This window comes from Amphiura filiformis, chromosome 12, assembly GCF_039555335.1.
Source record: "Amphiura filiformis chromosome 12, Afil_fr2py, whole genome shotgun sequence".
In the NCBI taxonomy this organism is placed as follows: Eukaryota; Metazoa; Echinodermata; class Ophiuroidea; order Amphilepidida; family Amphiuridae; genus Amphiura; species Amphiura filiformis.
The window spans coordinates 62,818,725-62,842,116 of record NC_092639.1 but is presented as its reverse complement, the minus strand read 5'-3'; the positions used below and the strand labels follow the sequence as shown (position 1 = coordinate 62,842,116).

The following is a 23,392-nucleotide window of genomic DNA, read 5'->3' as shown; positions in this document are numbered from 1 at the left end:
GGATAGCGTATCTGGAGTCAAGCGCACTAACCATTAGGCCACGGACCTCTGCTGTAAATTACTGTGTCGAAATACAGCATTTATTATATAAATGGATGCGTCGTCCGATAAGAACAAAAGAATTGTGAAAAACTTGATTTTTGGCGAATGGGGCTCAGAATTTGTATGTAGGGTATCCAGGAAACTGCTAGGGTATATTTGGAAGTGAATCTGAAAAAGTAGTGTGAAGGTGATAACCAGGTAGACCTGTAGCAGTGTCCAAAAATTCTGGATCAGTATGATTTGCAACTAATTTTCGCTATGAAATACCGCGTGAAATGGAAGCAAAAATATTTGTTTATTACGAACAATGATTGACTGTAGGATTGGTGGCCCTTTTGGAATTAATGAGTTGTCACGATATTACACCTGGGACTGTAAATAACATTTAGCATGGTTTTAGATACATTTTGTACCCAGCGAAAAATAACATCGAACAATAGAAGTCAAGTGTTTTAATGTTACGTGTAAATATAGTCTCGCGGGAGCATCTGTTATTAGTCTTCTTTATCAGTCTTTTTTTTTTAAACTTGCTGGTCACGGCTACCGCGTGACTCTAATTATGTTGCAATTAGTGGTGGGTGATTTTTTTAAAATTTGATTGGCCTGTTTCTAATCAGTACAGCTATGCTCATATACGAAATCTCGGGTCACATAATATGTCTTACCTTGCGACGGAGTTGACGTAGACGGCGTTGGTATGGTACCTGTGTCAATAAATACGTTTAAAAAAAAGTTATTGTAAAATATTTTGTCAACAGTTACAAGGGCATTTCGTGATCCACACCATCATCCCCCCCCCCACTTTGCACAAAAAAAGTCGAGATTTTTATACCACTGGAAACCTCTGGCTACATAAAGTTTCTGTACAAACAATTTCTTGCAGATTAATTCGTTTAGCAAAAATATCGGGAAATTTGAATTACGTTCTGGTACACCACGGATATCTACTGTCATAAATAAATGTCATAAAAAGAGGATGACAAACTACTCTTTTAAATAACGTTTTCAGAAAGGTTATTTGAATATTATCAAAACATCTTTATACCCTTTATATGACCCGACATCTAAACCTTGTCTGTAAAACGTTTTGAGTTTTGAGTTTGCTGGGTAAATATTTCACAGTAGGTATATGTCGATGGTATCTAGCCAATTATGCAGTGTTGTGCAATGGGTGTGGGGGTGTGTGTGAAGGGGGATGTCAGGTTCAAGCCACGGAAATAAAGCGGTAGAAAAAAATACTGCTCACTCTTTCAAGAAGATGTATTTTGGAAAAATAATTCAAAGAAAGACACCAAGTTTACACATTTTCAGTTATTTATACACTAGATCGTTTCAAATATTGAGTTTCAGCATTGGTTTTGGTTTAATGCTACCTAAGCTCTTGAGGAACATCATTATCGATATCTTTGTTTGTACCCTTTGTTAGAAACTTAAAACTTGTAGCAAGCCGTTTTGGTCTTCATGTCAGTTTGTTACATAATTGTGTGATGCATAATCGCTTGGTTTGAGGTTACCTGATCTAAGTATACAAAATAAATGTTTAAATTCGGCCTTTTTCTTTAATAATTCTTTTTGCCGCCCTTCTTTATTCTGCCACCCTTACCTTTTTTTGCCGCCGCGCTGTTATCCGGGGGCACATGTCCCCAAAGCCCCCCTCCCTCCACAATGGGCCTCGGGGCTGTAGAACTCGGGGTGTAATTATACGGTGACATGAAAGCAGAACACCTATGACAGACTTCGTTAAAAGCGTCTCTGCAGTAAGACTAATTCAAATTTGATACCGAGCATCAACTACCGCCCGCGGTGATAGATATCCGATAATAATAATGTTTAGCACAATAGGCCATTATATACTTGTTTATATACTCTACTGTGTCCTCCCAGCTCAAGAATGCTATGATTGCAGACCAGCTCTGCTCCACTTTTTAATCGCCTAATTTTTGGTTTCTGAACAATAAAGAAACCAAAACCAAGAATTTGAAACAAGGGACTGTTTTATGAACATAACCAGACCCAATTATTATTAAAGCCAAGTGTAGTGCAACCCCCGGCAATTCACTTCGCCGAGCTTCAACGCATCGATCCGATATTTCAAATATATGTTGACGGGGTGGTTTTAAAGGTCATCCGAGGTCAAAAGTCATTATGGACCAATGTGTAAACTTGGTGGGTAGAATTCTTCATATGAAGATTGCCAACAGAAAAATGACGGACAATTAATTGAACCTTGAGTGCCGCAGTCTACTTATACATTTCACCAGTCATTATAATTAATGTCATTTTTAAGGTTATATAATGGATTTGTCAAGGCTTGATTCCAGGGGCGTCAGTTAATAATAGAAACAGCCATTCAGAAAAAAATGAACTCAAGCGTACTTTGTGTATCAATCTACATGCACATGACCACGAACCTATGAAACCGTGGCACGTGCGTCATCCTATGTTGCAGGGATAGTGAGGGGGCAACCATGGTAGGGGCTGCCGGGATGGGGGCAGCCGGTTTTCTGCAATTTTCCTATGGTATTTTTCCTATGGGCTATAATAGGCCTAGTATGCCTACCCTGATTATGCAATATATACAACAATACTACAACAATAATAACAAAACCAACAACCAATATCTAATTTGTAAAAAATATTCATAGGCGTATATAGGCCGCGCCTATTAAGACTAAGTAGGCATATTCCTGAATTATACAATAATAAAAAAAAACCGGCAAAAAACAATAAAAACCCGGCAAAAACAATCAATCACTGCAGTCAGAAAGAAAAAAACGAACAAGAAAGAAGACAAAAAAAAAGAGAAAAGTAAGAAAAAAGCTTACGAAAACTGATGGTCTCAAACTGACTATGATATTCAATAGTGCATACAGTCTGTTAATAACAAGCGCATTGCCCCCGCAAAGTCGGACGCATCGTTTTTTGCAAAAGTAGCTTCAATTTGGAATGAAAATCAAATGGTAGAGTAATCGACAGACCGTTGAGAAATAATGTTGGTAGTCAAAATTAACGTTCCACAATCAAGATATCGATAATGTAACAAAACAGTTTTTTCTCAAGCAAGATTCTCAAAAATGTTCCCCAAAAACGGGCTTTTAAAATTTAATCGGTACTGTATTTGGTTCTTCCCCATGGCAACATTATTTCTTTGATCGATTTGTAGTACAATACAAAAAAGAAGAAAACAGTCACTCTGCGTGTGGTTTTATACGTGGCGCACATTTGAAAGCTTTAAACGAAGGATTTTCAAATTTATTCCAAAAACTTGTATAAACACACACAAAAAATGTTAAGCTACATCCAATGCACCAACATTTCACTCGCTGCGATATTTGATTACTGAGAAAACTCTGTTTTAGAAAACAACTTTATACATCTTTTATACGTTCATTAACAACATGTTTTTGTCCAGAATAATGTCACTTACCTTCACATCCTAAAGTTATTCAAAGATAGCGAACCTGAATTAAAATTAGAGATGGTCTACCTTATTTGAAATTAGTGATAGCGAACCTTGTCTAAATTTAGAGATAGCGAACCTTAATTAAAATTAGTGATACTGAACCTTAGAAGTAGCGAACCATTTGTTAGGTATAGTGAACCCTTTTCTGGAATAAAAATAGCGAACATTGTATCCCCGTTGGATTTACACCATAGAGATAGCGAATCTTAGAGATATCGGTCCTTAGGGTTAGGGATAGCGACCGTCCGCGTCGCCCTTAAGTACGGCCAACGTGTATCTTTATTATTTACCTGTATGAAGCGTTGGTAATATAATATCAGGCCTTGAAGATGTTGAAATCGTATTTCCGTTATCTCCTAAAAAGAACAACGAAATAAGTCGTCAGTATAAAGTGATTTATTCATAAAATGAAGCAACAACATTAATCGCCCTAGAAGTAGTGATGTATTCAATCTATGATTGCACACATACACAGAAATGACATGTGATGAGTGCAGCCTACTTATAGTGTAGGGCAATACATTCAATATTGTTTTCACCTATGGTTATTATCCTGTTACATCACTACTTCTACGGCGTATTGGTAAATTCGTCACAACCAGTCGGCTGTGATTCGTCACAACCAGTCGGTTGTGACAAGATAAGTTGGACATTATTTTCTCCACAGAAAATTAGCCAAAAACGAGCATACATATTCAAACCCGAGACCCCTCGCATGCCAGGCACTAGGTCGGGACCTTTAGACACTTGTCTTTCGCTGGCCGGACCAACGAAAGTGTGTCTATATATCACTAAAGGGCGCAATGCATATATCAAGTAGTATTTTGTAGTACTCTTGCGTGTTACGGTTAAGGCAGAAAGCTTACAAATTACACATGTCAGCGTCAACGTATTCACCACACAGCGTCAAGCAAAACAAAATATATCAATGTCAAATTTGCATTCTCCATATATGGTTAGGCAAAACAAAATTGATCACTGAGCACTTCACGCCGCGCTGCTTCGTATGTTGAAGGCATAGCTCGAAATTGTCAGTCCAACATAAGGACTAAGAATACCTTGACTTTTAAAGATTTTTAAAGGCTTAATCAAAGATAATGTAATTCCATGCACGCAACCGATTACAAATGGCGGTTTTAGTGTGTAATCATATGGTATGTAACAAAATTCGGTTCTGGAGACCTCCAACGAAACGTTTTTGGCGACAGCCCAGCTCATAGACCTCATTTGATTGGCTCGAAATTAAAGGAGAACAATGTGATCAGTGAAAACTAACATTTAAATAGGAATCTATTCTTTATGCAAATCACACGTTATTGCTTTAAGGGGGTACTACACCCCTCGATAAATTTGTGTCTATTTTTGCATTTTTCTTAAAAACTAATAACACAGTGGTAGCAAAAGTTATGTATATTATAGGGGCAAGGAATCCAATTACTACACTGGAATTTCAGTGACCCATGACAAGCGGTTCGTTATTTATGATAAGAAAAGAGGTACCGCTAGGATGTACCTCATTTCCAATCATATATACTGAACCGCTTGCCTTGAGTCACTGAAATTTCAGTATAGTAATTGGATTCCTTGCCCCAATAATATACATAACTTTTGTTACCAGTGTGTTATTATTTTTGAGAAAAATGCAAAAATAGTCACAATTTACCACAGGGGTGTAGTACCCCTTAAACAGACGAGAATAGGTGGATAGTAATATTTGGAAAGAAATACATGTATCACCAATAGAAAATTACTAGTTCAAAACACTAGATGGGAATAATTATGCTTTTCTTTTCATCAAAAACTGCATACAAATTAGCCCAGGTAATACAATAAGAATTAATTCAACCCAAACCATTCTGAATCAGTCCTGTCATATATCATGTGGCGCCATAGGTAAATCTTTCATTCAAGGTACTGTCAAAAAAATCCATACAAACCGCCAGTCTTTGTGAAACCAAAACATATTAATATGATTGATGGGATTGATCGGTTGTTTAGGCATTCATACAAATTACAGACTTTTGAAGCTAAAAAATATTTTAACTGAAAGAATACAAGCAAAATGAAATAAGTATTAACACTTTAACCACAAAAATTTACACTGACTTTTCTGGACCAAATATTTTAATATTTGGTCCAGAAAAGTTAGAGTAAAATCGCTCCTTGATAGTGATTGGTATCCGACCAATGAAGTTTTAAATAGGAAGATTGAAAAATTTACATCACGTTGAATTGGTTCGAGTACTTTTTTGAAGTTGAAGTTGAATGGCATTTCGCTAATTTGATAAGTATAATAGTCTACAATGCTACATCCCTCTCAGGTAAAATCGGCGTATATTAGATAATGATATAACAGAGACAAAAATGTATTGCATGGCAGATGAGTGTTTTAACCCGTCTGCAGGCTCAGGTAAAATACAGCATCTACTAGAAAATAATGTAGCAGATACAGCGTTTGTAATTGGAAGGGATGTCGATATATTTTGACAATCAATCTTCAACCATGGTATAGCTTTCACCAAATAACAAGCTTTAATGGTTAATAATAAGCAACATTCCTTAGCGAAAACCTTTCAAAACCACTAATCAAACTATCACAACATATTAGCTTGGTATGACATGTAGGCCCTATATCACATGCTTAGCGCGTGTTACTTATCGATCTTTTCAGAGTTATAAAGAGTAATTTTGTATAGAAATAAAGCATCATAATATCTAAGTAACAAACGAGTTGTGTGGGTTTTTCCGCTAAAGAAGCAAAAATATCAGAATCAAAATACGAAAATAAAACACCTACACACTTAGTCTATACCCCACACACAGAAGAAACCACATCACATACTAAAATACGGTGTATATCCTAAACAAAGACAAATATGTCAAAATTAATTGGTTGAGAATTAAGGAAGGAACGAAATAAAAAAGTTGCACTTTTATGTTCTAATTAATCAAATATGTCAAAATTAAAATAAACAGCAATCGCAATTTCATTTCCACAATTCACATAGAAATAACAAAATATGCACGAAATGTCATTACACCAAAATACCATTGGGCCTTTTAAATGTTTTTCAAATACTAAGGAATCCCCCTCAGACACACCCTGCATAAGGATAAAGAAGTGTCCGTTTTGGCTTCTGTTTTGGACACATGTACCTTATTGTTTTAAGTAATGATGCCCCCCCCCCTCCCAGGCCCCCTTCCCAAATTCCTAGATCCGCCACTGGATCTAACTCAATGCTAGTCAAAGTTAAGATATATCATATTCTATTTGTTCAATACAAAAACTAATTGTTCAGGTATTATAATTTTATTATTCTTGATAGAATTAGAAGGTCTGACCAGTTAGTAATTCTCCTCCGCCGTCAGTGGGATTCCAGTCATTCCACATAGTGAATGAATTCAAACTAATGTGCTGCGAAGGCGGATGGGACTAAAGCTATATTGACGAACACGCATGCGTTAATAGTGATGCATTTTAAGTCCAGCATTGTTGTAACCATTACGGGTAGACGAGGCACTGTTGGTCGAAGCCACCCCGTTGTCACATTTTAGCTCGCTTCGTAGCGACCAAAAGGTGTTTCTTGGGATTCACTCCGTCGCGTCGATCAGGTACATGTTTTGCCCGGCGTACCTGTTTTGCCCGGCGCAGAGCATTCAGCCCAAGATTAGGGTTTGGATTAGGGTGAGGTTAGGGTTAGGGTTAGGGTTAGGATTAGGGTTAGGGTTAGGGTTAAGGTTAAGGTTAGGATTAGGGTTAGGGTTAGGGTTAGGGTTAGGGTTATTTTATTTACATTTTGTTTATACAAGGTAGCCTCATCAGCACTTTGTGCTGCTCTCCCTGAGGGCCCTGTTCTAGTTACAAAGAGTCTAATGCTGTTACTACACAACATGTTATAATACAATTATATTAATTAAAATGTACATTTTAAACCTACAAAACTTAATACATGGAGGTGAAATATCAGGCAACAAGCTTAATATTATGTTTGAAAACATTGATTGACATTGACATAGAAGATGCATTTATTTGTTAGGGTTATTCATTGGTAATATACTAGTAATAGTAATAGTATACCGTGCGCGCGCGCTTTATTCCGTAAACAATAAGTATAATAAATACAGGATGTATCAAAATGAAGTATACAGTTTGAAAAATGTCGCTAGATTAAAATGTGTGAGGTCTTTGGTCAAAATTCTCTAGTTGATAACTTAATCAACATTTTGTCCTCCTACAGCTGAAAAATCACTGGCGTGTGACCATTAATAAGGATTAGGTGGCTACTTTTGTGAGCCGAGTACAAAAAACTTGTTTCGTTTCTTTTTATTAAGTAAGAGGAAATAATAGTAGCCTAAGTAACTCCAACGCAACGCAACGCAACGCTAGTAAGCATTTCGTAAAGTGTGACAAGAAAAAAAAATCTACAAATCCTATAGACGAATCCAACGAGCCAAGTCATGGTCAGGATTTGGTCGGACATCTGTGGGTAGCCGCTAGCACCAACCTGGTGTTTTGAGCGTCCAATTGTGCAAATAAAAGCCGCCTAACACCTAAAGAAGATGCAAGGACAAGGAGGGTTAATAGAATAATAGCTAATAATAATGGAGATAATTCCGCAGGTAATCCCGTCGCATCTATTCATACATAGTCCTTTTGGTTCGCAAGTACATCAATGCATAGATACCGCGTGTAGTTAATCCGATTATTATGTCACTTCAACAGCGAATAGACCATGTAGAAGCTTGTAAACTCTAATCATTCTTTTGTCTACCCGTGTTTTCGCGGAAGGTGTAAAACGGGTGATGGAATGCAGTTTAAAATTTCCGCCAAGGCCGAATCATTTCATATTTTGGGTGCATTGTAGCCGACGGCTACCCAACTAAAGGCTGCTAGTCAGGTGTAGGAATGCGTGGATTTGGATTCCTCTATACTTTGAAAACTTGCTTGATTTATTGATGTTAACGAATTATATACGTTTTACTAAAATATTGTTTCAGCCCTCTTTACAACATACCTCAAGAACCACAGGACCCACAAAAGTATATCTGTGATATTTGAATTCTTCTACACACTCGGTATGAAATGATCATGCTTTTTTTGCCAAAGCTCACTACCATTCGCAAGATGCTGTGAACTACCCAATCGCAACAGTTTAAAATAATTACTAAACTTATTTCGACCCGGCATTATGAACTCTCACCCTCCTCCTTCTACGGCAAATAAGCCAAATCGCTATTGTAACTTCCGGTTTTTTTAGGACACTTTGCCCTTTGACCTATCTGGAAAATTCAGAAAAATTCGGGTTTTGTGCGTACAAAATATAATTTAAAACGTGTTACTAGAATAAAAACAAACTTAAAAACATTATTATTAAATGAATTAATTATTTAAATATTTTTAATGATAACATTATGACAATAATAAATAAATTATTAATATTTACAGCAATTTTCCCGATAGGTCAAAGGACAAAGTGTCCTAAAACTGCAAAAACTGTCCCACAATGCATTGCAAACTTCCAATGCCGATTGGGCTTATTATAAGTGGACTGATTTGTATTGCCCTCAAAAGCTCCAGTCTGTTTGCATTTTTGAATATATCAGACTTGTGCGCTACGAATTACAAACAGGCATTTTGGGAATTTTATACCAAATATATGAAAGTTCAAATATGAATTGATTTTTAGGTCGATCGAAAAAGGGCAATACAAATTTTCTTTAGTCCTTATCAAAGCTAATTTACATCACGCGTTCGTAATTCAAGAAAAAAAGTTAAATAATTGTGTGTAGAAAAATTGTTTTCTTCAATTAAAAAGTTTCTACTGAAAATTCAACTAGTACATTTTAGTGTCATTTCACAAGCTATATTTGTTGATAATAGTTGTGTATATAGCAAGTATATCAGTATTTTGCAGTCAATAGTGCTAACGGGCACACTGTTCATTGTAAATATTTATTATCACCATAACGATCCAATGATCCATGTCTATAGCCAAAAAGTCATTACCAGTAATTCTATGCCTATTCAGCCGAAAAGATTTATGGCATGTTTTGTGCCTATTCAGTCTTGCAGCAATGAAAAGACTTATGGTATGTTTTGTGTTAAGTTACATGTCTATCCAAAAAGCCATTACCAGTAATTCTATGCCTATTCAGTCGTGTAGCAATGAAAAGATTTATGGAATGTTTTGTGTTAAGTTTGGAAAGCAATGCATCAGGCCCGGGCATCAGGATATATGTAAGCTGACAGTAAATAGTTGTCCATATTTTTTATATTTTTATATTTAAATACAGTCTCTGGAAACTATAGTATCATGACAAGAATGGCCTCAATGACAATTTATCCCAATGCTGGCACTGATGATTCTGATAAAATAAAATTTACAGGGGTTGTCTCTTTCAGCCATTTTTTTCTTCTCGTTTTAGTCATTTGACTGCAGTGTACTTCTATATACATTGATATGATAGGAAATAAGTAAAGGAAGCCAATAAGTGCATTTTATATATTTCCATAGTTGTGGGCGTTATCCCCTCATCAGAAAACAAAAACATGCACTTGGGGAGATCATTGCACCCCATTATCAAGCCCTGGGATCTCCTTTTATTGAACTCATTACATTAAATATCAAACCTTGGATAATCTCGATTTTGATTATGAAGTCACCAACTTGGTTGGTTTAATAATATTTTGATGTTAAAAAGCACCAAACTGACTTTATTCATGGCATGACTGAATAATAAAGGACCTTTGACTCCTCGCGTACTCATCGTACAAGCATGACAATGGGCTGTATCATATCTGTCAATGACAATTGCAGTGCTTTCATTTACCTTTCAATTTTCAACTGAAATCTTATTTTATCATTAATACAATATTTCCAGCATAGAATTGAAGTAAGTAACAATTTAGTTTTAAATAAAAACAGCCCTACTATCATTGTTAAAGAATAAAATACAAAAGGCGCTAAACACAAACAAACAAACAAGCGCTATTTAGAAGATACTAAAACAATGTCTCAAAATATGGAACCTGTCTACGAGTACGTTCGAGCCTATTTGTTGGACGAAAGACTTCGCAAGGCTCTTTTGAACGCCGATGAAATATACCACGTTATTAGACTGGCCTCTCGAACTGAATGACGCGAAAATGTACTTTCGACGGAGGAGATCCATACAAGTTATAATTCAGGGCTTTAACGCTATACGTCTACGCTTCGGATATGTGTCGACACAGACTAACAGACCAAAAGCGAGAAATTATCATGAAAGTTGTGAAACAAAGTATCGACTTTGAAAAACGACGTCCCTTGTATGGGGATACCGGGGTTAAGTTAATATCATTAGCACTGCACTCGATGCATATAGGAATTATATATTAATGTGACGATAAGAAAGAGAATCGTCACGTTCAGATTTGACTTACCGATTTCGCATTTTACTCGTGTAAAACAGATTTCAGTTCAGATCAGTTTTATTTGCTCGCGTAAGATATAGAAATAACTAGACAAAGCTGTGACCACGAACACACCCATCTTGTGACCCCTAATGACCTCTGACCCAAAAATTTATGAAAACCCCATAGACATTGGCCAATGTCAATGCATGTGTGCACGGAGCATCACTCTGCAATGTTATTTGTTGCAGAAGGGGCATTTTAAAGGTTTTTCGTCTCAAACCGGAAGTGACCCCTTATGACATTTAACCCCAAATAAAAATCCACGTGTACACTGGTTAACATCAATTTATGTGTGAATATACATTCACATTTACAGGCATTTATACTGTCACTGTGCTATGTATTTCTTGGCTGATAAAATTCTTTAAAGGTATTTGCTTTGATACTGGAAGTGACCCCTTAATGACCCTTGACCACAAACCTGTGTATGATTCATTGATACTGGGTAATAGCAACGCACGTGTGCAAGTTGCGTCACTGTCCTACGTAATTTGTGGGAGAAGTAGCATTTTGAAGGTATTTCGTTTTATACCTGAAGTGCTCCCTTAATGACCTTTAACCCCAAACAAAACAAATACCACATATACATTGGGTAAAGACAATTCATGTGTGAACATACCGTCATTCTCCTATATTTTTCTCAACTAATAGAGAAATTTTTGACAGTTTTTGGTTTTACACCGGAAGTAACCCCTTAATGACATTTGAGGGATAAGTAGCATTTTGAGTTGAAATCGCGTTTTTGACCCTTGTGACTCCTACGTGATATTTGACCCCATGAGATTTTTGTGACGTATAGGAGCATGGTCAGTGATGGTTGAGATCAAGTTGGGTCAAAATCGGTGTACGCATGTGCGTGCTAAAGCAAATATAATGGTCGACAGAAGAAAGAAGAACTAGTTGTGGTCTACGAGCACGAACACAGCCTTGTTTTTGGGGTCAAAGGTCATTAAGGGGTCACTTCCGGTATAAAACGAAAAACCTTCAAAAATTTTTATTTGCTATTAAGGGGTCACTTCCGGTATAAAACGAAAAACCTTCAAACATTTTTTTTTGCTAAGAAAAACATAGGAGAGTAACGGTATGTTCACACATGAATTGTGGTTACCCAATTCATATGTGGTATTTTTTTATTTGGGGTCAAAGGTCATTAAGGGGTCACTTTCGGTCTGAGACGAAAAATGCCCCTTCTGTCACAAATAACATAGCAAAGTGGTGCCACGTGCACCCATATATTGACATTAGCAAATGTCTATGGGCGTTTTTATATATTTTGGGGTCAAAGGTCATTAAGGGGTCACAACACGACTGTGTTCGTGGTCTTAGACCACAGCTAAGTCTAGTTCTTCTTTCTTTCTGTCAACATTTAACATAATTTGCTCTAGCTCCTTCATTATTTGACCGATTATGACCAAACTTGGGCAAAAGCTCCACTACCCCAGCTTGTACATTTGACCTGACCCATTTGGGGTCAAACGTCACGCATGAGTAATTTTGGCTAAAAACGTGATTTTTACCAAAAATGCTTCTTCTCCTACAGATGGTACAGTATTGAGATTTGGACATTAACCTTGGCTATAGCCGGGGCCTATGGGGTCCTCACATATTTGGGGTCAAAGGTCATTAAGGGGGTATTTCCGGTACATAACCAAATACCTTCAAAATGCTTCTTTTCCTACAGATTATATGGTACGGAGATGCGACTGACACATATTCATTGACATTAGCTGGTGTCTATGGGGTTCTCGCATATTTTGAGTTCAAGGTCATACAGGGGGCAAAAATGGTTGATTACTGAAAATCACTTTAAAATTCAATATTTTCTGCATATTAAGTGCTGTGATCATAAGAATAATGCCAAAAGGGCTCTAGCATTATGTTCATATACGATTGAAATCAGATTTGGCTTAAACATGGAGGAGGGGTCTGTTTTGGGGTCAAAAGGGGTAAAATTCTAAAGCTTGTCCAATTTAAATGAAAATTAGTATATGTGATCTTGATATGATTCAAAATATTGTGGAGGTATTTTCAAGGTCACCAGAGGTCAACCAAAGGTCAAAAGGGGTCTAATTTTAAAGTTTGTCCAATTTAAATGAAAATTAGTATATGTGATCTTGATATGATTCAAAATATAATGGAGGTCATTTCAAGGTCACCAGAGGTCAACCAAAGGTCAAAAGTGGTCAAATTGCAAAGTTTGTTTAATTTGAATGAAAATTAGTATATGTCATGTGGATATGATGCAAAACGAGGTGAAGGTCATTTCAAGGTCATCAGAGGTCATTTCAAGGTCACGGGTAGACTTCGCAGCCTTTTAAGGATGCAATATATCTAGATTTATGTTTGAATTTTTTGTTGAAATTTTTTGTCAGATTTTTAAAAAAAAATTTTAATTTTGTTTGAAATTTTGTGAATTTTTTTTAAAATTTTTTTGGAAATTTTTTGTTTGAATTTTTTAACCCTCCTAGACCATAAATCCTGACCCGATTCATTGACCACGCCCACCTGATTAATATTCAAATATGCTAATTAGCCACGCCCACCGGCATTGATCTTTGACCCGAACCGGAAATGACCTTTGACCCGAACTGGAAGTGACTTTTGACCCGAACCGGAAGTGACTTTTGACCCGAACCGGAAGTGACATTCGGCCCTAACCGGAAGTGAACGTCCCTATAGGCTACCCTACTAATGATGGTAATGATGATATGATAATAATGATGATGACGATACTGATGATTATAATAATAAATTGTGATATTATTACTTTACTTTACTTACCAGGAACTATTGTCGTCTCAGTTGCTAAACTTGGAATAGAGGTTTGCGTAACATTAGCCCTGTGTGCATCAGATTCCTTTACTGTGGATAAAGAGATGAAATAAAATATATAAATTCATTAATGCATAAATAAATAAGTAAATAAATAAATCAAAATTCAAAGAACAGACATTCCAGAATAGGTAGTCGTTACTCTGAGTTTCATGCCAAAAGGCAATCGTCAGACGACACGATGAAATGCTTTGGACAACCATCTCTTGGGAATGTAAATTAATATACATTCCATGGTGTCAGCACAGCCAAAGTCTATCCCAGAGTCAGTCTGTCTATCGGAAATAGTCAGAAAGTGCTCAACTGCAAAAACAGGGGCGTAATAACAACTTTTTACTCATAGTTAGACTACATGATGCAGTCAAGTCTACAGTAGAATTCGCCACGACCTTTGCAGGACTTAAACCCCATTAAAAGATATTAAACCAAGATAACACTCATTGAAAACAGCTCAACTATGTTACATCAGATCTTCTCTCGTTAAATCCACACACACATGTGTCTGTTTTACCTGTGCAATGAGCAATGAGCTGGTATTATAGTTTCAGTTGGGTGAACGATTATAAAGCAAACACAAGGTAACAATTACTGTGTGGCCTTTGTTCACGAAATGAGACAATACTGTGCATATTGTTAACCACATTCTTGAAAATGAGAAACATAGTGGCTGTGGGCCGTAACACGGTTTGGAAATAATTTCTTCATATTTTTTGGTGTTATCTGTCGTTTACGTATCCTTCCTAAAACACCAAAGTGCGAATATTTCCAAACACCTAAATTAGCTAAAAATTTAGGACATGTTACAAAACTATATTTTCTAGAATTTCAGAAGAGTACTTTTATTATTGGCCGGTTATTTTTCACACAGCGACGTTAACTAGGCAATGTACTATTACCTATAACATACACTAAAACACCAAAGTGCGAATATTTCCAAACATCTAAATTAGCTAAAAATTTAGGACATGTTACAAAACTATATTTTCTAGAATTTTAGAAGAGTACTTTTAATATTGGCCGGTTATTTTTCACACAGCGACGTTAACTAGGCAATTGCCCATACTTCTAACATACGCTATTACGTATTATAAGTAATTAATATTTATATGCAAAAGAAATTACCTTGGACAAAGGAATTTGCGAATCAGAATTTAAGAGGGCACGGTGGCTCAGTGGTTACGGCCTTAGACTCATAATCTGAGAGCTTGCTCGACGTGCGTGGGTTCGATTCCCCGTCCCACCACCGTGTTGCGCCCTTGGGCAAAGCGCTTTGTCTCGCTTGCCTCACCCCACCCAGGTGCAATGGGAAGCTGTTAGGGGTAGTCACAGTCGTTGTACTGATGGACCCTGCGCCACTTGTAGGCTGCAAACGTGGTTCCGAGATATTCTAATGACGGCGGAATAAATGTAAAGCGCTTTGAGGCTGTTTACGGCATAAACGCTATATAAATATCTACATTTTTTTTTATAGCGGCTGTGGTAATCGAATCGGAGCCACGAAAGTGACATATTAAAAATATTTTTTGGGAAATAATCTCAAGATAATAAAATTATCCCGGCATAATATCTCGAGAGAACAAAATTATCTGATCTCGAGATAATAAAATTATCCCGAGATAATAAAATTATCCCTGGATATGATCTCGAGATAATAAAATTATCCCAGGATCTTTATCTCTTAAACAAGGTCATGTCAATCACACAAATGTATTGTCGTTTTGTAATAGACGCCCGTACTGTCGGGTGTACGTGTTCGTACGTCTGATTAGGAGACTGTTGTACGACAGGCTGTGCGCGCATGATTAAATGATATGCGACAGACTGTGCGAACTGGTAAATGGTCTCATTAATTTGATTTATCGTGGTTTGTACCCCGAGTTGTGATTCACTTTTGGTGCTATGTTTTTCTTGGCTGATAAAATGTGTGAAGGTATTTGGTTTTATACCGGGAGTAATCCCTTAATGACCTTTGACATCAAATCTGTGTATGATTCATAGACACTGGGTAATAACTATGTGTGCAAGTTGCGTCATCGTCCTACGTAATTTGTGGGGGAAGTAGCATTTTGGAGGTATTTCGTTTTTTACCAGAAGTGACCCCTTAATGACCTTTGACCCCAATTAAAAAATAACACATATACATTAAGTAAACATAATTCATGTGTACTTATACCGTCACTCTCCTATGTTTTTCTTTGCTAATAAAATGTTTGAAGGAATTTGGTTTTATACCGGAAGTGACCCCTTAATGACCTTTGACCTCAAATCTGTGTATGATTTATAGACACTGGGTAATAGCATTGCATGTTTGCAAGTTGCGTCACCGTCCTTCATAATTTGTGGGAAAAGTAGCATTTTGAAGGTATTTCGTTTCATACCGGAAGTGACCCCTTAATGACCTTTGACCTCAAGTAAAAAAATACCTTATATAGATTTGGTAAACATAATCCATGTGTACACATACCGTCACTCTCCTATGTTTTTCATAGCTAATGACATTTTTTGAAGGAATTTGGTTTTATACCGGAAATGACCCCTTAATGACCTTTGACCTGAAATCTGTGTATAATTTATAGACACTGGGTGATAACAATGCATGTGTGCAAGTGGTGTTACTGCGAAATTTGTGGGAGAAGTAGCATTTTGAGTTGACCCCTGTGACCCCTACGTGACCATTGACCCACGAATTTCATGTGACATGTAGGGGCATAGGCAGTGATGATTGTGACCAGGTTAGGTTAAAATCGGTGCATGCATGTGAGTGCTAGAGCAAATGTAATGGTCGGCAGAAGAAGAAACTAGACTTACTTGTGGTCTAAGACCACAAACAAACACAGCCGTGTTGTGACCCCTTAATGACCTTTGACCCCAAAATCTACGAAAACCCCATACGCATCGGCTTATGTCGATGCAGGTGTGCACATAGTATCACTGTGCCATGTTATTTGTGGCAGTGGCAGAAGGGACATTTTGAATGTTTTTCATCTTGGACCAGACGTGACCCCTTAACGACCTTTGACCCAAAATAAAAAAAATACCACGTGTAAACTGGGTAACATCAATTCATGTGTGAATATACCGTTACCGTGCCATGTTTTTCTTGGCTGATAAAAATGTTTGAAGGTATTTCGTTTTATACCGGAAGTGGGAGAAGTAGCATTTTGAGTTGAAATCACGTATTTGACCTCTGTGACCCCTACGTGACATTTGACCCCACGAGTTTCATGTGACATGTAGGGGCATGATCAGTGATGGTTTTGACCAAGTTAAGTCAAAATCAGTTTAAGCATGTCAGTGCTAGAGCAAATGTAATGAATGGGCGACAGAAGAAGAAAGAACTAGACTTAGCTGTGGTCTAAGACCACGAACACAGCCGTGTTGTGACCCCTTAATGACCTTTGACCCCAAAATCTACGAAAACCTCACGGGCATTGCCTTATGTCAATGCATGTGTGCATATAGTATCACTCTGCCATGTTATTTGTGACAGAAGGGACATTTTGAATGTTTTGTCTTGGACCGGAAGTGATCCCTTAATGACCTTTGACCCCAAATAAAAAAGTACCACATATACATTAGGTAAACATAATTCATGTGTGCACATACCGTCACTCTCCTATGTTTTTCTTAGCTAATAAAATTTTTTGAAGGAATTTGGTTTTATACCGGAAGTGACCCCTTAATGACCTTTAACCTCAAACAAAAAATACCACATATACATAAGGTAAGCATAATTCATGTGTGCACATACCGCCACTCTCCTGTTTTTCTTAGCTTATAAAATATTTTGAAGGAATTTGGTTTTATACCGGAAGTGACCCCTTAATGACCTTTGACCTCAAATCTGTGTATGATTCATAGACACTGCATGTGTGCAAGTTGAGTCACCGTCCTATGTAATTTGTGGGAGAAGTAGCATTTTGAAGGTATTTCTTTTTATACCGGAAGTGACCCCTTAATGACCTTTGACCCCAAATAAAAAACACATATACATTAGGTTAACATCATTCATATGTACACATACCGTTACTCTCCTATGTTTTTCTTAGCTAATAAGTATGATTTATAGACACTGGGTTAGGCGGGATGACTTTAACGATCTGATTATGCAGCAATAAGACTGTTTCATATTGCCGTTGTAATATACCTTGATCATGGAAAGCTGGCATTTTGAAAACTTTACATTTGACCTCTGTACGACCCCCTTAATGACCTTAACTGAATTTCATGTGTAGAATATCATAAGGATCCTTGCATTTAAATTTGAGTTTTGAATATATGGCCCCTTAATGACCTTAAATGAATATCAAAATATCTTAAACATGTTTAGAAAGTCATAAGCATCATTGTATTTAAATTTCAGCTCAATTGGAGCATTTTTCGGTTAAATGACCTTTTTTGACCTCTGTGACCCCTGGATGACCTTCGACGTTGAAAAAAACGATAACTTTTGTAGCCATCCGCCCAATACTGCTTGGAAGAAATGGCAAGAAAGAAATAAGCTAGGCTCCCCGCCTAACTTAAGAAAGAAGAAGAAGATCCTGTAAGAAAAAAGACACAACCGTATGTCACAGCTGTGTAATGAGACGACGATGATGATCATCGACGAATATTACATTTTATAACAAATAAGGAAAATGGGGAAAATCAAACGAGGATTCTGGTGATTACGTTTGTTAAAACTTACCGATATTGGCCATGTAGAGGAATGAAGAAGGACGACCGAGGGCAAATCCATAAACAACCACAGCATATACTACCATGGGATCATGATGGAAAACCGAATGGACGCCTGAAGATACCGGTCCTCTCAAGCAACACATTGATCGGTCATATGTAGAAACTTGGTTCCATTCCGCCAATGACGTTCCATCATCAAGTACAAATCCGTTTGTACTATCACATTCTACTATGATATTGATGTAGTAGTGTTTTCTCCGGGCATAATCCGATTGAAGGAAAATACAAAAAAAGTAACCGTGCCGTTGATATATGACGTGACTGGTGTCACAACAAGCATCGATGGGCAATATTGCCTTAAGTTGTTGATATAATGGCTTTTCATGTACTGAACAACCATGACAGGTTGGTCTGAAGTGAATGAAACCACATTATCATTTTGGACATCTACTTCATGGAAGTGACCAGCTCGGATATCTGCTACTTTGAAACCGTAGGCATATAGCGTTGTTGAGATGTTCATTGTGAACACTCTGTAGATATAACCTGTGGGGGAACTATAAAATGGGGTTAGAATATATCTCTGACCCCAATTCTCAACAGGTAAAAGTTGTTCCAGTAACCCGTTGGCCAAATGATCTCCAATGTAACCATACGAACCCGATACTACAGATATTTGCTTATTACTTTCTATTAGCATGCCTGATAGGTCTTCCGCGTTGTTTCCATTGAACCTGTAACTTTCGTATTTTTTTTAAGGTAACTCGTTGCGTTTGCCCTGTAGTGCTTTTTAATGTTGATAAATGTATCGTCGTTTAAAGAGGACACGCAGAAGAAGGACGGGTAGGAAGACGTTGAAGCTATAAAAGATGCGATGTAGTATTTCTTACCCAAGTAGGATGATGGCATAACAGCAAATGCGTCTTGGTACCAAGACCCATTCATTCCAGCATGTACTGACACCCCACTTGATGCCTTAATGATGATTGTCTTATTTTGCTTCGTTTCGCGTGGCCATATGCTAACTCTTTTTCCGGCTCTGTTTTTTCCAGAATTATACTTGCAGGCTTATTTTGTTTGATTCTGTCATGGACTTGAAAAGAAGTCCCAGCAACTGTCAAAACAATGAATACTGAATCGAGTGAAGACGTAGTAACTGTGACCAATGGAGGTTTGTCGCTATTCCACGAATAAGGCACTGTAAAAATGAACTGGTTCTGCTCAATACTTTTCACACGTTCATGTATACCTGCAAAGAAAGCAAAATGAATGTTCTTAGCGGCATTTATAGATCAGGGGTGTTTCGAGGCCATCGAGCAGCGGTAACAATATTCAGTTCGAAAGCGTCCCTACTAAATTCGTCCTGATAAAAAGATGATAAATTAAATGCAAACGTTTAGTAAAGGGTATATTGGGCACTCACTCTCTTCCAAAGAGTATACTAAATTTATTGGAGGGATAAGCTAATAAATGTAGGGGTCCAAAATGAGCAAGACCTTTATTTACAGTTTCGGCAATTATGGTTTTAGGGCATAAACGGTGGTATGGGTAATACTGATACCATATAACTTTAACAATATGCTTGCATGTGGTTTTACCCTGTTTAAAGGTATTATTATCATCAATATTTTGCATAATACGCCGATAGGGCGAATCCGCCCCGGGAGTCCGCCTGGGGAAAACACAGGGCGAACTTGTCCCTTCACATACAGGGCGGACTTGCCCCAACGGTACTTTTTTGCTTTACCTCGTGATATGCCTACGAAACACAAAATGTCGATCTTTTCATTGCATAATATATTGGGCAAAACGTTCACCTTTACAACATCAATTCACGTGTGAATATACCGTCACTGTGCTATCTTTTTCTTGGCTGATAAATTTTTTCGAAGGTATTTTGTTTTATACCAGAAGTGACCACTAAATGACCTTTGACCCCAATTAAAAAATAGCACATATACATTGGGTAAACACAATTCATGTGTGAACATACCATCACTCTCCTATGTTTTTCTTAGCTAATAAAGTTTTTTGAAGATATTTGGTTTTACATCGGAAGTAACCCCTTAATGACCTTTGACCTCCAATATGTGTATGATTTACAGACACTGGGTAATAACAATGCAGGTGTGCAAGTTGCGTCACTGTCCTACGTAACTTGTAGGTGAAGTAACATTTTGAAGGTATTTCGTTTTATACCGGAAATGACCCCTTAATGACCTTGGACCCCAAATAAAAAAATACCACATACATTGGGTAAACACAATTCATGTGTGAACATACCATCACTCTCCTATGTTTTTCTTAGCTAATAAAGTTTTTTGAAGATATTTGGTTTTACATCGGAAGTAACCCCTTAATGACCTTTGACCTCCAATATGTGTATGATTTACAGACACTGGGTAATAACAATGCATGTGTGCAAGTTGCGTCACTGTCCTACGTAACTTGTGGGTGAAGTAACATTTTGAAGGTATTTCGTTTTATACCGGAAGTGACCCCTTAATGACCTTGGACCCCACATAAAAAATATGGGTAATAACAATGCATGTGTGCAAGTAACGTTACTGTCCTACGTAATATGTGGGAGAAGTAGCATTTTGAGTTGAAATTACGTTTTTGACCCCTGTGACCCTGTGAGAAAGAACCTGTAAGGTTCGCAAAAAGACACAGCCGTGACTCGGCTTTGTGAAGAAGAACTGACGGAAAGTAGTACAATCGCAAATTGGAAAATTGGAGGAAGAAGAAGAAGAATGATTTTGAACATAATTGCCTTTTTGTGAAAATGTTATCACTAAGTTTAATAACAATCTAGCTAATAGAATAATTTGACTTTTGTTGACCTCTGATGACCTTGAAATTACCTCTATTTTGTTTTAAATCATATCAATATTACATATTCTAATTTCAATTTTAATTGGACACATTTTTGAATTTTTACCCCTTCTGACCTTTGGTTGGTAACCCCTGCATGACCTTTAACTCAAAATCTATGTTTACCCCAAATACACCAGCTAATGCAAATGCATATGCGTCAGTCGTATCTCTGTACCATGTAATCTATAGCAAAATAAGCATTTTGAAAGTATCTGGTTATGTACCGGAAATCCCCCTTATTGACATTTGACCCCATTTCTGTGGTATAACTTTTTTAGCCAAAATTACTCATCAGTAACGTTTGACCCTAACTGGGAATGTAAAAGCTGGAGTAGTGGAGCTTTTGCCCAAGTTTGATCCCATATTTATTGGTCGAGCTATGAGTTTTAAAATATTGGACGAGACGTAGTCGATTCCACTATTTTAAAACTCAGCGAGACCAATTAATATTGAGCGTAAAACATTCAATTTTATTATTATTATTATGTGTTGGATCCAATATTTTTACACACTTGGATTCATCAAAACATATATAATAATGGTTATAATTGGTCAAATAATGATGGAGCTAGAGCAAATTATATCAAGGTTGCGAAAAGAAAGAAAGAAGCAGAAGAAACTGCTGAAATGCAAGAGTCCAGCCGAAGATTGCGGTCTTGTGAGACTACGAAGTCCAGCCGTTACCTTGAAGTGACCTCTGATGACCTTGAAAAGATTTGGAACACAATTGCCTTTTCGTAAAAAATGTAGCCATTAAGTTTAATAACAATCTAGCTAATAAAATATTTTGACCTTTGTTGACCTCTGATGACCTTGAAATGACCTCCATTTTGTTTTAAATCATATCAATATTACAAATTCTAATATTAATTTTAATTGGACAAATTGAGGAATTTTCCCCTTTTGACCTTTGGTTGACCTCTGGTGACCTTGAAATTACGTCCATCATATTTTGAATAACATCATAATCACATATACTAATTTTCATTCGAATTATACAAATTTTAGAATTTACCCCTTCTGGATTTTTTCCAAAAACAACAACAACAAAAACCAAATTAGGTGTTTTGGGGACAAAAATGTATATTTTCAACATGAAAGGTCAAAATTTTTAATTGATCGTCGGCTTTTCATCCCTGCTACATACATTTTAAGTACATGTCATTAGATTTGGAAAGTTTATTTCGATGACTGTTAAATATCAAAATTTAAAAACTATCAAATTTTAATAATTTGTCATAAAATTTGTATTATATCGCGAGTTTCAAAAAATCAAAATTATTTGATATCAGAAGTACATTCGTCGTATTCAGAATTCGACATGTCCAAACAATACTGTCCAAACGTTCATACAAGAGCCCTCAAGTTACCCAATACGTTCGTCGGAAGAAATCGAAACAAACAAAGAAAGTCACTTCCAACAATTTTACTGTTATTCTAGCATTGTGATGAGACAGAAAATGAATGTTCTTGCCCCTTTGTCAACAAGACCGAAGCTTTGCATAATGCCAGATACGTTACGTAATTCAAACGCCCTGGTAAACGTAATTCAAACGCCCTGGTAAAAATACATCTTTTACACCTGCCTAACACAAACCAGCCAAAGAGTGTTGATTGTACACTCTTATGAGCCTTTCAGCATTTCACAATATATCTAATTCAAAATTGTTTAATTCTTCCTTCAATTAAGTATTAAAAATATACTAGGAATTAAACTTACATGACACTTTTGAGGAGACAGTGATCAAAAGACCAATAAGAGTAGAAGTAGCCATACATGCAACATAAAACAAACAGCACCAAGGAACGTGCAACGGACGAGAAAACAATGCTGAAGAATCAATCGCATTTTGAAAATAAGTTCACTTTGTAGATATCTTAATTCAAAACAATGCAATATACTTACAAATAAGACCAGCAAGGAACACTGCAATAAGTACCGTAAGTATTCTATCCATGACTAGAATTTGCCATCAGTTGACTGGTGAAGCGAGCTTAAATTTGACACACCATTCCTGGATAACGATTTTGCTAATGGTAGT

At 36.9% G+C, this 23,392-nt stretch overlaps 1 protein-coding gene across 1 annotated transcript; it reads right to left on the bottom strand.

Annotated features, from left to right (window-relative positions):
* Nucleotides 1-651: 651 nt before the first annotated feature.
* Nucleotides 652-18,729, bottom strand: LOC140166995 (uncharacterized). The gene is made up of 4 exons (XM_072190476.1): nt 18,481-18,729; nt 13,743-13,823; nt 3,796-3,861; nt 652-746 (listed from the first exon to the last, which is right to left on the bottom strand). Exons 1-4 carry the CDS (start codon nt 18,614-18,616, stop codon nt 652-654), a joined length of 378 nt encoding a protein of 125 aa, XP_072046577.1. The 5' UTR covers nt 18,617-18,729.
* Between the last annotated feature and the right edge of the window lie 4,663 nt (nt 18,730-23,392).

Excerpts from the sequence above, each read along its gene's own strand:
- LOC140166995 (XM_072190476.1), bottom strand. The coding sequence starts at position 18,616 with ATGTGTTGCTTGAGAGGACCGGTATCTTCAGGCGTCCATTCGGTTTTC. Across the intron at positions 13,824-18,480 it reads CCTCTACATGGCCAATATCG|TAAAGGAATCTGATGCACAC; the intron begins GTAAGTTTTAAC and ends CTTTATCCACAG. Across the intron at positions 747-3,795 it reads ATTACCAACGCTTCATACAG|GTACCATACCAACGCCGTCT; the intron begins GTAAATAATAAA and ends TTATTGACACAG.